The following is a 17,701-nucleotide window of genomic DNA, read 5'->3' as shown; positions in this document are numbered from 1 at the left end:
TGACCTTGAAGGATGACCTTGACCTTTCACCACTCAAAATGTGCAGATCCATGAGATACACATGCATGCCAAATATCAAGTTACTATCTTCAATAATGCAAAATTTGACCTTTGACCTTGACCTTTCACCTTTAAGGATGACCTTGACCTTGACCTTTCACCACTCAAAATGTGCAGCTCCATGAGATACACATGCATGCCAAATATCAAATTACTATCCTCAATATTGCAAAATTTGACTTTTGACCTTGACCTTTCACCACTCAAAATGTGCAGCTCCATGAGATATGCATGAATGCCAAATATCAAGTTTGCTATCTTCAATATTGCAAAATTTGACCTTTTACCTTGAAGGATGACCTTGACCTTTCACCACTCAAAATGTGCAGCTCCATGAGATACACATGCATGCCAAATATCAAATTACTATCCTCAATATTGCAAAATTTGACCTTTGACCTTGACCTTTCACCTTGAAGGATGACCTTGACCTTAACTTTTCACCACTCAAAATGTTCAGCTCCATGAGATACACATGTAGGCCAAATATCAATATATGTTCAATATTGAACAAGTTATGGTCATTAAAGTTTTTGGACGGACGGACAGACTGACACACTGACTTACTGACAGACATTTCAACTGCTATATGCCACCCTACCGGGTGCATAAAAACTGGCCTTTTATTTAATATTACCATTTAACACTTATAAATGAATTAGAACAGAGAACAGTAAATCTTGAAGTAGTTTACTTACCTTGAAGAAGCCTTGAGGCCCATTGACAGCAATATCTTTGAAACAGGCAAAGATACTCTAAAATACAAAAATACAATCTTGGTTAAAGTGTTCACCAGTTAACTTTCGGACTGTTTATTACAATCAAATGTGTTCTGTTTACTAAACTTAAGTAAAAGGGTCGGGTGAGCTAAAAACATATTCTGAGAACAAATCATGACTAATGGGCAAAGCGTGTGACTGCTATAAAGGTTACAAGCTTTTGTTTTATTCTATCTCATGACCTAGTTCCTGAAACCACCTGCCCCAGATTTAAACAAAGCCGAGATGTCTTTAAAACAAAAGCTCTTACCAAGTTTGAATACGATCGGGCAATAAATGTGGCCTCAAGGTAAGCATTGACGATGAACAACAGACAAAGGGTGACCATGAAAGCCCACCATGAGCATGTTGTGTCAAGGTGAGCTAAAAAGGAAAGCCTTAAATGTTTATTCAACAAGATGAAGACCTACCGAATATGTACCAGGAGGGGCATTCATCATTCTCGTCTTCATCACATCAAGGGGCATTGTTAAAAGTGTAGCAATACCTCCCTGCAAAAGACAGGCAGATTTTCAGAGTATTCATGTAATTACTTGGATTACCATCAAATGAATAGATCAGGCTAGAAGAAATCACACAAAACAAACTACTGTCTCTTTATGTTTGTTTATTCATACATCTGCTTGCGTCAAACATTCTGTAGATGTAAGAAGTTACAATTTTGCAATAATGTATCAGTCATGTAACTCAACATTAAATATTATGAGCAAACCTATGGCTTCAACCATGGGCCTTTTCTGACACATTGACATTTTTAAAATATATTTAAAAGGAAGCATATGTTACTGCTGGAATAATTTTTGCAAAATACTTTTTTATAACTCTTGGAAAGTCATGTGAGACCTAAAAAGACACAATATTTATATTTTTAGAGACTTCACTGTTCATGTACATTTTCCATAAATGTATAGAGATACAATCTGAGATACCTAGAGCTTTGTCACAGACATGACGAATACCCCCACATGCCGCATTGACACATAATATTTTGCATGTCGTCTTAACAAAAAACAGCGGACACCATGCTCAATTTTTAAACTAAGTGACCCCTTGACCTAGTTTTTGACCCAGAAAGGCCCATGTTCTAACTTGGCCTTAAGATCATCTCCATAAAACTTCTGACCAAGTTTGGTAAAGATCAGATGTAAACTACTTGAATTAGAGAGCGGACACCATGCTGAATGTTAAAAAACGCACTAAGTGACCCCGTGACCTAGTTTTAGGCCCGGAATGGCCCATGTTCGAACTTGGCCTAGACATCATGTAGATACAACTTGTGACCAAGTTTAGTGAGGATTGGATGAAAACTGCTTGAATTAGAAAGCGGACAACATGGTGAGGTTTAAAACGCACTAAGATATCCCGTGATCTAGTTTTTGACCCGGCATGACCCATATTCAAACTTGCCCTAGACATTATCAAGATACAACTTCTGACCAATTTTGGTGAAGATTGGATAAAAACTACTTGAATTAGAGAGCGGACAACATGGTGAGATTCAAAACACACTAAGTGACCCCGTGACCTAGTTTTTGACCCGGCATGGCCCATGTGCGAACTTGACCTACACATCATCTAGTTACAACTTTTGACCAAGTGTGGTGAAGATCGGATTTAAACTACTTGAAATAGAGAGTGGACACCATGCTCAATGTGTAAAACGTACTACCTGACCCTGTGACCTAGTTTTTGATCTGGCATGGCCCATGTTCGAACTTGGCCTTCAGATTATCTAGATAAAACTTCTGACCAAGTTTGGTGAAGATCAGATGAAAACTACTTGAACAAGAGCACCGCCTTGCGGGTGCAGACCGCTCATCTATTTTCTTTTTAAAGGTGAAGGGACTCTCAATTTCAATCACAAAGGAGGGAGGGGTGGAGTGAAGAGGGGTGTATAGTGTGGGGGTGTGGACATTTATAACATTATCTTCCAAAAATGCGGAAAAAAACAATGCAAAAATTTTATTTATTTTTTTCGAGGGGGGGGTGGGGGGATTCTTGGGTGCGATGGTTAGACGGTATTTCAAAAATAAAATTATAAAAATAAATATTTGTGTTTTTTAGGGTGTGGTGGTCATTTGTGAGATGATCTTAAAAAAAAAAAAAATTATTAGGGGGAGGGATTCGAGGGGGGGGGGGGGAGGGGCACAGGGGATGGTTTGGGTGGAGTCTATTGTGGTATGTCAGGTAAGAATAGTTTTGTCAAAGTATCAATCAAATCTAATCATAAATAAAGAAGTTATGGCAGAGTCAAGGTCATTCAAAGGTCAAGGTAAAATTCAACTTGCCAGGTACAGTAAACTCATGATAGCATGAAAGTATTTGAAGTTTGAAAGCAATAGCCTTGATATTTGAGAAGTAAAGTGGATCAAAACACAAAATTTAACCATATATTCAAAGTTACTAAGTCAAAAAAGGGCCATAATTCCGTAAAAATGACAACCAGAGTTATGCAACTTGTCCTTTTACTCACGGTACCCTTATGATAGTTTGCGAGTGTTCCAAGTATGAAAGCAATATCTATGATACTTAAGGGGTAAAGTGGACCAAAACACAAAACTTAACCAAATTTTCAATTTTCTAAGTATAAAAAGGGCACATAATTCTGTCAAAATGCCAGTCAGAGTTACATTACTTTGCCTGCACAGTCCTCTTATGATAGTTAGTAAGTGTTGCACATATGAAAGCAATAGCTTTGATACTTAAGGAATAAAATGGACCTAAACACAAAACTTAACCAAAATTTTCAATTTTCTAAGTATAAAAAGGGCACATTATTCTGTCAAAATGCATGCCAGAGTTATCTAACTTTGCCTGCCCAGTCCCCTCATGATAGTCAGTAAGTGTACCAAGTTTGAATGCAATAGCATTGATACTGTCTGAGAAAAGTGGACCTAAACGCAAAACTTAACCAAAATAGTCAATTTTCTTAGTATAAAAAGGACACATAATTCTGTCAAAATGCATGCCAGAGTTATCTAACTTTGCCTGCCCAGTCCCCTCATGATAGTCAGTAAGTGTACCAAGTTTGAATGCAATAGCATTGATACTGTCTGAGAAAAGTGGACCTAAACGCAAAACTTAACCAAAATAGTCAATTTTCTTCGTATAAAAAGGGCACATAATTCTGTCAAAATGCACACCAGAGTTATCTAACTTTGCCTGCCCAGTCCCCTCATGATAGTAAGTAAGTGTACCAAGTTTGAATGCAATAGCATTGATACTTTCTGAGAAAAGTGGACCTAAACGCAAAACTTAACCGGACGCCGACGCAGACGCCAAGGTGATGACAATAGCTCATAATTTTTTTTCAAAAAATAGATGAGCTAATAAGAGAGAGGACACCATGCTGAATGTTAAAAAACGCATTAAGTGACCCCTTGACCTAGTTTTTGACCTGGCAAGGCCCATGTTCGAACTTGGCCTTGAGATCATCTAGATACAACTTTTGACCAAGTTTGGTGAAGATCGGATGAAAACTACTTGAATTAGAGAGCGGACACCATGCTGAATGTTAAAAAACGCACTAAGTGAACCCGTGACCTAGTTTTTGACCTGGCAAGGCCCATGTTCGAACTTGGCCTAAAGATCATCTAGATACAACTTCTGACCAAGTTTGGTGAAGATCGGATGAAAACTACTTGAATTAGAGAGCGGACAACATGCTGAATGTTTAAAACGCACTAAGTGACCCCGTGACCTAGTTTTTGACCCGGCAAGGCCCATGTTCGAACTTGGCCTAGACGTCATGTAGATACAACTTCTGACCAAGTTTGGTGAAGATTGGATGAAAACTCCTTGAATTAGAGAGCACACACTTAATACGGACCGACATACAGACCGACAGACCGACCGACAGACAAGTTCACTCCAAAAACCCCCCTAAACTTCGTTTGTGGGGGTATAAAAAACTCACTGCAGTAAAACTTGATGCAAAATGTAACATCTCATTGTCTTTCTTAAACAGTGGAGTGCCAAGCAGCATTCCTTTAATCTGATCATAGCACGCGAGCTGCCCCACAGTGACACACACTGCTCGGGTGGTAGCCATAGTAGCTCCGTTGAAGAGTTTTAGAGGTCCTTCTTCTCTGATTACTCGAACAAGCCCGTCTATGGCATGTTTGTATCTGAAAATTAAATAGACATGAGCCTCGTCCTGAGATAAAAGGGCTTATTGCACAAATATAGCCTCTTCTTAGCAAACATCTAGTTTAGGTGGAAAGAATCGTCCCTGATTAGCCTGTGCAAACTGCAAAGGCTAATCTGGGATTTTGCACAGGCTTATCAGGGATGACACTTAACACACATGCATTAAGCACCTATTTCTCAGTGAGGCTCATGTTATGATATTTGCACCTGAAATAAAATACTGGTACGCAAACTCATTCCTATAATATATGTTTTATGAGAATTTTGGTTACTAGTATCAGTCCAGTATTTTTTTCACCATTTTGGGAATAGGGCCGGGTTCTTTTGGATTGGGAAAATTCTTGGCATTTGCACTTAAATTGGGAAACTAGTGTTGTTGTTTTGGTAACAAATGCTTCAGAATTGAGAATAAAAGTGTTTTCAGTATTATATTTTCTAAGGTTGAACTTATATAGCTGGATGGGAGATGAACACAATGTTAAAATCCCCCAAAAAATGTTTTTTTGAAACATTCATTTGGAAATTTCTAGGTCCCATTTGGTAAAAATATACACCTTTTTTCTTTGGGAGTGGGGCCAAATACCAGACCAGATATTTAACAAAAAAACATAGCAGTTGTCATAAAATTTTGCTATAAACCATTTTTGAATTTAAGTGAAACAAGAGATGTGTTTGTCAGAATCACAATGCCCCCTACTGTGCCACTTTGATTTATTTAGTCTTTTATTATTTCCCTTTAAACAAGGGCTATTTGTAAAACATGCATGCCCCCATATGGGCTCTCAGTTGTAGTGGCAGCCATTGAGTGAATATGTTTTTTGTCACTGTGACCTTGACCTTTGACCTAGTGACCTGAAAATCAATAGTGGTCATCTGCCAGTCATCATCAATTTACCTATGAAGTTTTATGATCCTAGGCGTAAGCATTCTTGAGTTATCATTCGGAAACCATTTTACTGTTTCGTGTCACTGTGACCTTGACCTTTGACCTAGTGACCTGGAAATCAATAGGGGTCATCTGCCAGTCATTATCAATGTACCTATGAAGTGTCATGATCCTAGGCGTAAGCATTCTTGAGTTATCATCCGGAAACCATTTTACTGTTTCGTGTCACTGTGACCTTGACCTTTGACCTAGTGACCTGGAAATCAAAAGGGGTCATCTGCCAGTCATGATCAATGATCCTATGAAGTTTCATGATCCTAGGCGTAATCATTCTTGAGTTATCATCCTGAAGCCTTTTTACTGTTTTGAGTCACTTTGACCTTGACCTTTTACCTAGTGACCTGAAAATCAATAGGGGTCATAAGCCAATCATGATCAATGATCTTATTAAGTTTAATGATCTTAGGCTTAATCATTCCTTAATTAATTTCCAGAAACCATTTTACTGTTTCGAGTCACTGTGACTTGACCTTTGACCTAGTGACCTGAAAATCAATAGGGGTAATCTGCCAGTCATGATCAATGTACCTTTGAAGTTTCATGATCCTAGGCGTAATCATTCTCGAGTTATCATCCGGAAATCATTTTACTGTTTCGAGTCACTTTAACCTTGACCTTTGACTTAGTGACCTGAAAATCAATAGGGGTCATTTGCCAGTCATGATCAATGTACCTATGAAGTTTCGTGATCCTAGGCATAAGCATTCTTTAGATATCATCCGGAAACCATTTTATTATTTCGAGTCACTGTGACCTTGACCTTTGACCTTGTGACCTGGAAATCATTAGGGGTCATCTGCCAGTCATTATCAATGAACCGATGAAGTTTCATGATCCTAGGCATAAGTATTCTTGAGTTATCATCCGGAAACCATTTTACTGTTTTGAGTCACTGTGACCTTGACCTTTGACCTAGTGACCTGGAAATCAATAGGGGTCATCTGCCAGTCATGATCAATGATCCTATGAAGTTTCATGATCCTAGGCGAAATCATTCTTGAGTTATCATCCTGAAGCCATTTTACTGTTTTGAGTCACTGTGACCTTGACCTTTGACCTAGTGACCTGAAAATCAATAGGGGTCATAAGCCAATCATGATCAATGATCCTATGAAGTTTCATGATCCTAGGCTTAATCATTCTTGAGTTATCATCCAGAAACCATTTTACTGTTTCGAGTCACTGTGACTTGACCTTTGACCTAGTGACCTGAAAATCAATAGGGGTAATCTGCCAGTCATGATCAATATACCTATGAAGTTTCATGATCCTAGGCGTAATCATTCTCGAGTTATCATCCGGAAATCATTTTACTGTTTCGAGTCACTTTAACCTTGACCTTTGACCTAGTGACCTAAAAATCAATAGCGGTCATTTGCCAGTCATGATCAATGTACCTATGAAGTTTCGTGATCCTAGGCGTAAGCATTCTTTAGATATCATCCGGAAACCATTTTATTATTTCGAGTCACTGTGACCTTGACCTTTGACCTAGTGACCTGAAAATCAATAGGGGTCATCTGCCAGTCATGATCAATGTACCTATGAAGTTTATGATCCTAGGCCTAAGCGTTCATGAGTTATCATCCGGAAACCATTTTACTATTTCGAGTCACTTTGACCTTGACCTTTTACCTAGTGACCTGAAAATCAATAGGGGTCATCTGCCAGTCATGATCAATGTACCTATGAAGTTTCATGATCCTAGGCCTCAGCGTTCTTGAGTTATCATCCGGAAACCATCTGGTGGACGGACCGACCTACCAACAGACCGACCGACATGTGCAAAACAATATACCCCCTCTTCTTCGAAGGGGGACATACAAATATTATTTCCCTTGAAAAATGATCTGTACCTGCCAAATGATAAATATAAATTTTCTCCCTTTAAAGCTTATTCCTTCTCTTGGATTTGTTTTTTTTTACCTTTGACCTTGAAGGATGACCTTGACCTTTCACCAGTCAAAATGTGCAGCCCCATGAGATACACATGCATGCCAAATATCAAGTTGCTATCTTTAATATTGCAAAAGTTATAAAGAGTTAAGTATCTGGTATCATAATTTTAATAAAATTAATTGATGCAAATATTTAGAGATATTAGACACAAGACTTATATACAATAACATTTGATTGGGAACCAATCTGTGAACACTTTGTAATAGTGTACCAGAAACAGAGACCTAAAAAGATTAATGATTTTATTATACAACAAGGGACAAAATTGTCACAAAACCAGGTTTTCATTGTGAAAAAAAAATCTGATAAAGGGAGAAAACTCAAACTGAACTTTTGAAATGAACAAACAAAATTAAACCCCTTTGTAAGTTGGTTTAAAAAAAATAAAATATATTTTTAGTCGTGGCGACCTTGACATTGGAGATATTGACGTGATTCTTTCGTGCGACACACCGTACCATGATGGTGAACAAATGTGCCACATGATTTTAAAATCTCACAATGAATGACATAGTTATGGCCAGGACAAGCTCATTTATGGCCATTTTTGACCTTTGAACTCAAAGTGTGACCTTGACCTTGGAGATATTGACGTAATTATTTCGCGCGACACACCGTCCAATGATGGTGAACAAATGTGCCAAATGATTTTAAAATCTGACAATGAACGACATAGTTATGGCCCGGACAAGCTTGTTCCGCCAGCCCGCCAGCCAGCCAGCCAGCCAGCCCGCCAGCCCGCCAGCATTCGCCAATCTAATAACCAGTTTTTTCCTTCGGAAAACCTGGTTAAAAATGTACATACGCTCTTCTCTGTTCTGGGGGTAACTTCACATCATTTTGCATTCTAGAAGGAGTGAAAACAAGGTTTGAGAACAGATTCATATTCAGATACAGTATTTAAAGATTTTAAATACATTAAAATATAATATCAATTGTACTTTAATTACATTAACATTGATATAACTTGCTCAAAACTTTAAATCAATTAAATATGACTTTAAAATGATTTGAAAATATAAGTACTTTAAATAGCATTACCCAATAAATTAACAAATCTTAAGGGTGAACACATGACTTGAATTATTTTTTACTTTAAACCTTTCAGTGCGGGAACCGAATTTTAAAGGCCTTTGCAAACAGTTTGGATCCAGATGAGACGCCACAGAACGTGGCGTCTCATCAGGATCCAAACTGTTTGCTATTCTGATAGTATTCTTTGAAAAAAATAGAAGAAAATGCAAATTTTAGAAATTCTGCAGACAACATTTTAGCAGACGACAATTTCCCAGCATGCAAAGGGTTAAATAAGAGGCCTGTGTGGTGTAGTGATAATATTGTCTCCCTAGCAGCCAGGAGATCATGGGTTGGATCCCTGCTGCTTTCTTTATATTTTCTCCTGGTTCTATCCAGGAAATGAACTTAAGAGCATTGCATTAAATCGTAATATTTATTTTGCAAGCTCTTTTGTAACTTTTGGTTGTCTTATAAAATTATTTACCTGACATTGATCATATCAGCAGGTGTTCCCACAAATCCTCCCATGGCCCCAGCCAAACCAGCTAGGCCAACTTTCTCATAGAATGGCATTGCTCTTCTATCTCGTGTCAGTGACTTACGACCAAAATCATATACTGCAAACCGCGTCATTGAATAGGTCAACTACAAATCAGTACAATTTGAAAAGAAACATTTATGATAAGGAAATTAAAATAAATGCAGTGTTTTTGAAGTACAGTTGAACCTCATTAATTCAAAGTCAACAGGACTGAGAAAGTCTTTGAAATGAGGATTATTTAAAAACTATTTAATCTTATGAAAGCCCAAATTGGGACTGAAACTTTGAAATAACATGGAATTTGGTTTAGCCCTGTTCAAATTAACAGTGATCTTCTGTGTCTGCTTATTAGAATTATGACTATGAAATAAGTTTATGAAAAAAATAAAATGTAGTGAAATTGTAGCAATATTATTGCAAAAACTATGAGAGCATAATTTAAAAAAAATTGTCATGGTCGACTGACAAGTAAACAATTAATTATTCTGATTCACAATTTTGTGGTTTAAACAAGAGCTGTGTTTGTGAAACACAATGCCCCTACTGCGGTTTGAAGAAATATATTTGACCTTTGACCTTGAAGGATGACCTTGACCTTTCACCACTAACAAATGTGCAGCTCCATGAGATACACATGCATGCCAAATATCAAGTTGCTATCTTCAATATTGCAAAAGTTATTACCAAGGTTAAAGTTTTGGGATACACACATACAATGACAGACAAACAGGCCAAAAACAATATACCCCCAATCATTCGATCCGGGGACATAGAAAAAGTCAAGCTAAAATTACAAAACTTATTTTTGGTCAATAAAATGAACATTACATCTGTATTATGATTCCAACAATCTGATGTGCATTTTTGCAATTAAATTATAGGTTTGTCACAAAAGTGACAAAAAATACCCCTCTTTGTCACCAGCGTTCCAGCCATGCCTTTGGCTAAGTTCAAAGGCTCACTGCGTTAGAAGAATGTGTCTTGCACATCTGAACTTCATGGAGATGACATATTTTGAATTTCATAGATAATGTCAAATGTGGAAGTTGTTACTCCATGAAGTCAGAGTATTTTATAATTTATGACATAAAAATGGCAAAGTTCAAGGGCATATAACTCGGTTTGATGTTGATCACTGCACAAGAAAAAAGTGTCATGCACATGTCCACTTTATGATGATGACATATTACAAGCTTCAATTAAATTGCTTGAGAAATGAAGAAGCGGGTAGCTCCACAAACTTATAACACATTATTCTTTCTCTAATCTGCAAAGACACTCTACTTTTTGCATAAAGACCCGTTTGTCCAGAATGCCGCTCATATTATTTGTAGCGTTCTCACCTGTCTCATGACCGAGGCTGATAAGCCATTGTAGAACCCTAGAACACCATCAGTTTTGAACAATTTTTTAGCCATTGAAAATAGGCTCAACTTCCCTTGCTGTGTTTGTATGTGCACCTGAAATTCAAAGAGAAATGTACAAATGTAGAGGTATTTTCCCCAATAATTAGGTAATGGGGTTGCTGCCATATGGATTGCTGGCATCATTTTGACTAAAATAGGGCAATAAAGTTGCAGAATGTTGCATACAAATACTATCAAATTCAGATTAAGTGTGTTTGTAACATTAGCTAAGGTTCAACTCGTAATAGTACATGGAGATGAAATCGATAGATGATAAAGCCTGTACAGGCTCAGAATACCAAATTGGATGCAAATACACTTTTTTTCAACATAGCTATATCTAGTTTAGCGTTAGCAGACTCAACAATAAAACAAGCAAATTCGTTGAATTGATATCCCCAGCCAAATAAATTGTGTTTATTAATGGGTGCAAATCCCTTTATATGTGCTATAATCATACAACATAATTAAGTGTAGGGAAATGTTTTTAAACATTGTGATTATCCTCATTGATATCTTATTTCTATACGTCATTGAAATTTCATGTTGAAATCTTGAAGTGTATCTGTGATAGAGCCTTGAAAAGTTACATCATACAAAAACAACAAAGGGCAATAACTCTTAGTTAAGAAAGAGCAGGGTTATGGTTCTTTTGCATGGCACTTCTTCCAATTGTTTACTACACACCCTTGAAGTTTCATATTGAAATGTTGTACCGCATCTGAGGTAAAGCCCTAAAATGTTCCATCATACATAAAACAACAAAGGGCAATTACGTTTATTTAAGAAAAGTGAGGGGGTTATAGTTCTTAAGCATGGCAGTTCTCCTTATTAATATCAATACACCCATGAAGTTTAATGTAGAAGTCTTGCATTGTATCTTAGATATGTTTTGATAGTTTTAATTGTGACTCGCTATTAAAATGATTCTCACGTGTTTCCTAAATTAGGTCTGTATCAATTTTACTGATTTTGTTGTTTAGTAATACCATTCATGGTGATGCCCGAGTGTTTAGAATGCAACGAATAAAATCATGTAAAGGGGAAAAAGTTCCACTTGTTTGCTCGTATTGACAGGACAAATTAATTTCCCAAATGCTCTCTTCCTTCAGGACAAGTAAAATTAACCTGATATTTAAGCATGTATTTTATGACCAGTAAGAACATTTTTCATTAAATTATATACCATTTCTAAAAGCTTATAAATTCCGAATGTAGAACTTGATTGAACCTAGAGTTGTCATTTTCAATATTGTATTTTCAGTGCAAACTGTGGGTGTAGAATATGAGAGTGAACAATCAGACTGCATCCCCCCTAAATGATGATTCTTCATAGCATTATCTAACCATGAGGTTGTTTTAAAACCTGTCTACAAAATGCGAGACAAAGGCACCTTCTTTTAAGGGGGTTGAAAGGTCCCTAACAGATAGCAAACAAACATAGGAAAAAAGAAAACAAAGAAGTCTGTGAGCAAACAAACCAAGTGTTCACGAAGATTGAAATATAATCAAATATAAACAATCAGAGTAAAAAATTTCAGCAGTGATATTAGAAACTTTATAAGTCATATCAGCCTGTTGACTTTTGTTTTTCACACACATTTCAAGGATGAGTGTATGTGTTTGCAGGAAGAGAGAAAATGTTTAAAGGCCACTGTCCCGCAGTTCTACTAGTGCAGTCTTCAAATATTTTTTATCCCCTGATGTTCAGACTTTGGTTTAAAAGTTTTTTAGTTGTCTGTCACTCTTAAATACACATCACTGATAACAGAGAGTATATTATAAATTAGTTTTAAAAGGTCAATTTCTGTTAACATAATTATCTAGGTCATTTTCTTATCTAGGGCATAGCCTTTCAATGTTAAGCATGACAAGTAATTGAAACTGTTATATTAAATAATCAATTGGGAAAAGTACCAGTACCAGCCAATAGGAAAACAATTTGCGCGAAAAAACAACAGAAATTGTGAAAATTTGCGTTGTGAAGTCTCCAAATTGGGAAATTGGTGTATGTGATTTTTGCACCCAAATACTTTAAAATTGATAACTAAATGTTGCCAAGTTGTCAATATTATATTTACTAAGGTTCAAGTCATACATACAAGGCTACATAGGGAAACTAACTTAATGTTGCATTTTATTAATAAAGAATTTTTATGTTTTTTAAACCTTCAATTTGGATTTTTGTTGAGAGCAATTGGGAATTTGTATTTTTTTCCTAATTGGGAAAGTGCCCTTGTCTGGTACTTTATAAGGTAACAAACAAGAGCACCGCCTTGCGGGTGCAGACCGCTCATCTATTTTCTTTTTAAAGGTGAAGGGACTCTCATTTTCAATCACAAAGGAGGGAGGGGTGGTGTGAAGAGGGGTGCATAGTGTGGGGGTGTGGACATTTATTACATTATCTTCCAAAAATGCGAAAAAAAGGGAAAAAAAAAAATCGATGGGGGGGGTGAGGGGGGGGTGGGGGTGGGGATTCTTGGGTGCGATGGTTGGACGGTATTTCAAACATAAAATAATAAAAATAAATATTTTTGTTTTTTACCGTTTCAAAAAAAAAATGGGGGGGGGGGTGAGGTGGGGGGGGGGGTATAGTGTGAGGGTGTGGTGGTAATTTGTGAGATGATATTAAAAAAAAAAAAAAAAAAAAAAAAAAAAAATAGGGGAGGGGGGATTGGGGTGGGGGGAGGGGGGGGGTGGGGGGGATTCTTGGGTGCGATGGTTGGACGGTATTTCAAACATCAAATAATAAAAATAAATAGTTTTGTTTTTAAAAAATTGGTCATTTGTGAGATGATCTTTAAAAAAAAATAAAAAATAAAAATAGGGGGGGGGGGGGAAGGGGGGGGGCACGGGCGATGGTTTGGGTGGAGTCTATTGTGCTATTGTGGTGTGTCAGGTAAGAGTAGTTTTGTCAAAGTATCAATCAAATCTAATCATAAATAAAGAAGTAAAGGCAATTTTAGCAAAATTTAATAATTTAACCTTGAGAGTCAAGGTCATTCAAAGGTTAAGGTAAAATTCAACTTGCCAGGTACAGTAACCTCATGATAGCATGAAAGTATTTGAAGTTTGAAAGCAATAGCCTTGATACTTAAGAAGTAAAGTGGATCGTAACACAAAATTTAACCATATATTCAAAGTTACTAAGTCAAAAAAGGGCCATAATTCCGTAAAAATGACATCCAGAGTTATGCAACTTGTCCTTTTACTGTACCCTTATGATAGTTTGTGAGTGTTCCAAGTATGAAAGCAATATCTATGATACTTTAGGGGTAAAGTGGACCAAAACACAAAACTTAACCAAACTTTCAATTTTCTAAGTATAAAGGGCCCATAATTCCGTCCAAATGCCAGTCAGAGTTACATAACTTTGCCTGCACAGTCCCCTTACGATAGTTAATAAGTGTTGCAAGTATGAAAGCAATAGCTTTGATACTGTAGGAATAAAGTGGACCTAAACACAAAACATAACCAAATTTTCAATTTTCTAAGTATAAAAAGGGCACATAATTCTGTCAAAATGCCAGTCAGAGTTACATTACTTTGCCTGCACAGTCCCCTTATGATAGTTAGTAAGTGTTGCAAGTATGAAAGCAATAGCTTTGATACTTAAGGAATAAAATGGACCTAAACACAAAACTTAACCAAAATTTTCAATTTTCTAAGTATAAAAAGGGCACATAATTCTGTCAAAATGCACGCCAGAGTTATCTTACTTTGCCTGCCCAGTCCGGGGCAGTCCCCTCATGATAGTAAGTAAGTGTACCAAGTTTGAATGCAATAGCATTGATACTTTCTGAAAAAAGTGGACCTAAACGCAAAACTTAACCAAAATTTTCAATTTTCTTAGTATAAAAAGGGCACATAATTCAGTCAAAATGCACGCCAGAGTTATCTAAATTTGCCTGCCCAGTCCCCTCATGATAGTAAGTAAGTGTACCAAGTTTGAATGCAATAGCATTGATACTTTCTGAGAAAAGTGGACCTTAACACAAAACTTAACCGGACGCCGACGCCAAGGTGATGACAATAGCTCATAATTAAAAAAAATAAAAATAGATGAACTAAAAAATCATTGTAATAAAGTACAGGTAGTACAATTCCCCCAAATGCTAATTGCCCTGAGGGACTAGTGATTGAACATTCTAACTGGCGCTTGGAAATTCTGTACTCACTCACACATCTTTGCTTCCAAGTACAAAAACTTATCATCTTTGTTCTATTAATTTTAACTACCGGTATGTATCCAATATGAATCCTTACTATTTTACAGTACAACATATAAAATACTTCAACAAGACATTGCAGACCATGTCTTTGACAAAATAACCAATGTGTATCATCCTTAAAGTTTATGATGGACATTGAAAAGTCTGTTTGCATACATGTATGTCAGTAATCTGTTTTTTGCCCTTTACTACAGGTATGAATATCCCCCAACTTCTTATATAAATGCCAGTCTGCCTTAACACTTTTACTTCCCTCACGATAACATGGCTGTGTACGCAATGACTGTGTATTTGAATGGTAACATTGTTGATTTAACTTAAATATATATGACTACAAGGTTATTCAAATGTTTGGTTTTGATACAAAAACTGTCCCTAGAAAGCGCAATCAATTATTCTTCCACTTTTATAGTAAATAATGTACATTTTCTGTCAGTCACCTGGAACTATGACCACAACAACATATTTGAAGTTGAATAAATTTTACTTGCAAGCACACCTTAACAGGACTTTTCTAATGACAACAGGGGGCATAATTGGGTCTTGGTCAGTGTCTGTTTATAATGACTGTGTATAAAACAAATACAGATTTGTTTAAGTTTTATTTCATAGGGAGTTGTTGCACGCAAATGCTAACCTGACTTATAAGTATAAAAAAGCCATAATTGTGCTAAATTGTAGAACATAATTATTGCACTTTGTCAGTGACCTCACACATTGTCCCCGAACTCTTGTGTGTAGTTTCAAATATATACCTGCAGTAAAGACAGTCATATGTTGGCTTTGCACGTTTATACCATAATCAACTTTGTAAGATCAAAAATGGAGCTTTATTATGCTGAATAGTAGGTTACAGCTATGGAACTTGGTCATTGTCCTCCCACAATGACCCGGAACACACATTTTAAGTTTTAGTTGAATACCTGTAGTAGGAACAGTGATATCATTATGGAGATGTTAAATGATGACCTTAATACAATTTTTCAATATAAAAAGGTGGCATAATTTTACTGAATGGCAGTCAGTGTTTACGGAACTTGGTCAGTGATCTCACACAAAAACTGCAAACACATATGTGAAGTTTCAGTTGAATTCAGTGATTTGGAGATAAAATAAATTATTCAGTCCAAAAAGGAGGCATTATTCTGCTAAATTACATGTGATTGTTATGAAACACACTTTTTCAGTGACATTACAAAATGACGCCAACACATTTGTGAAGTTTCAATTGAATACCTGTATTAGAAACACATAATTTAAATGGAAATGTTGCATTATTACCTTAACAAGAGCATTATGCGGACGCCAACATTTTGGCAAGTAGTACATGTATCGTTGACTCACCTAAATTTGCGACTAACCTAGATTCGCGGATGTTGTTTTCGTCACGTGAACGGTACCCAGATTTGTTTCTGCGCATGTGTGATCGTGGCGATATGCAAATGAATGTTTACTCGATAGGAATGATTGAAGATTTGTGAAAAATATCACATTTGAAACAAGTAAAAAGTGTGAATTACAATCAACAAGAGATTGCCAAGCAATATGGTCCGTTACCGGTCAAACTCCACCATTGTCAGTAAAAAAAAAAAAAATTTTTTATTTGTTGCCATAGCAACCAGAATTTTTGACATAGGCACAAAATGAAATGACGTGCATAATCTCCATATTGCCATCTATCTATGTTTCAAGTTTCATGAAAAAATATTAAAAACTTTTAAAGTTATCGCAGGATCCAGAAAAGTGTGACGGACTGACTGACCGACAGACAGACTGACAGACAGATGGAGTGCAAACCATAAGTCCCCTCTGGTTTCACCGGTAGGGGACAATTAACAAAACTACCATATTTTCTTAACACCAATAATATCCGACCATCTAATTTCATATATATTAAGTAAAAATCAGATATCACGATTTTTTGTTTTCGTCTGCTGTTGTAGTAGCACTGCCATATATGGAAATGTTACGCTTCAAAAACATGAATAATTCCAACACACGATTTATTGTGTGTTTCTTAGACCATGGAAATTTAGCTAATGTTTATTTCTTTTTTGATTTTAAGGCCATCCCTAAGCATTGTCGCAAGAAGTATATGCTTAATTCACCGACTGCCTTGATAAATGCTAACAAAACTGTTAGGGAGGAGAATGTGTCCATTCTAAGAGCCTCAAAATTATACAGAGTGCCTAAAAATACATTACGTTACTGGGTCTTGCAAAAAATCCACCCAGACACAGTTAGTATGGAAGCTGCACCCATTTTCCGTGCAATTTACCCTGTTCATATGTTAATATTTTATTGTTTAACTTTTTTGTTAAATGTTTCATTTGCACCAGAAACCAATTTAAACTGTTAGAAATAAGTTAGCTTGGCCTATTTACACGACATTGCAATGAATTTTTGTTTGACGTCATACCCGCGAATCAAGGGTAGTAAAACAAAATGGCTGACGCTTTACACGTATGTCAACAATATTGAACATTGCGTGGAAATCATAATCAAACAAATCAGCGAGGAATGAATTTATTTTAAAAGGTTTGTGTTTGTTATCGTTGTTTTTTGTGTTATTATTTTAATATTGACATTAAATGTTAAGGTTGCGAATTTAC

At 36.4% G+C, this 17,701-nt stretch overlaps 2 protein-coding genes across 9 annotated transcripts in view; one reads left to right on the top strand and one right to left on the bottom strand.

The window, feature by feature from the left end:
• Positions 1–17,701, top strand: part of LOC127866769 (kelch-like protein 21) — a 141,268-nt gene that overhangs the window by 39,800 nt on the left and 83,767 nt on the right. The gene's annotated exons all lie outside the window — the stretch shown is intronic.
• The window catches only part of LOC127866779 (mitochondrial dicarboxylate carrier-like), a 157,059-nt gene that overhangs the window by 138,016 nt on the left and 1,342 nt on the right, over positions 1–17,701 (bottom strand). For all 4 annotated transcript variants that reach the window (XR_008043101.1, XR_008043100.1, XR_008043102.1 and 1 more), the window contains exons 2-7: positions 10,795–10,911; positions 9,395–9,555; positions 8,699–8,740; positions 4,756–4,966; positions 1,250–1,330; positions 759–815 (exon numbers count right to left, since the gene is read on the bottom strand). Coding sequence is in view for 1 of the 4 variants with exons in the window: in XM_052407584.1 (XP_052263544.1) it covers positions 759–815; positions 1,250–1,330; positions 4,756–4,966; positions 8,699–8,740; positions 9,395–9,555; positions 10,795–10,911 (669 nt within the window). In the remaining 3 variants the exon portion in view is untranslated. The remainder of the gene's footprint in view (positions 1–758; positions 816–1,249; positions 1,331–4,755; positions 4,967–8,698; positions 8,741–9,394; positions 9,556–10,794; positions 10,912–17,701) is intronic.

This window comes from Dreissena polymorpha, chromosome 2, assembly GCF_020536995.1.
Source record: "Dreissena polymorpha isolate Duluth1 chromosome 2, UMN_Dpol_1.0, whole genome shotgun sequence".
Lineage (NCBI taxonomy): Eukaryota > Metazoa > Mollusca > Bivalvia > Myida > Dreissenidae > Dreissena > Dreissena polymorpha.
Note: the sequence above shows the minus strand (reverse complement) of the source record. Positions and strands in the feature narration are given on the sequence as shown.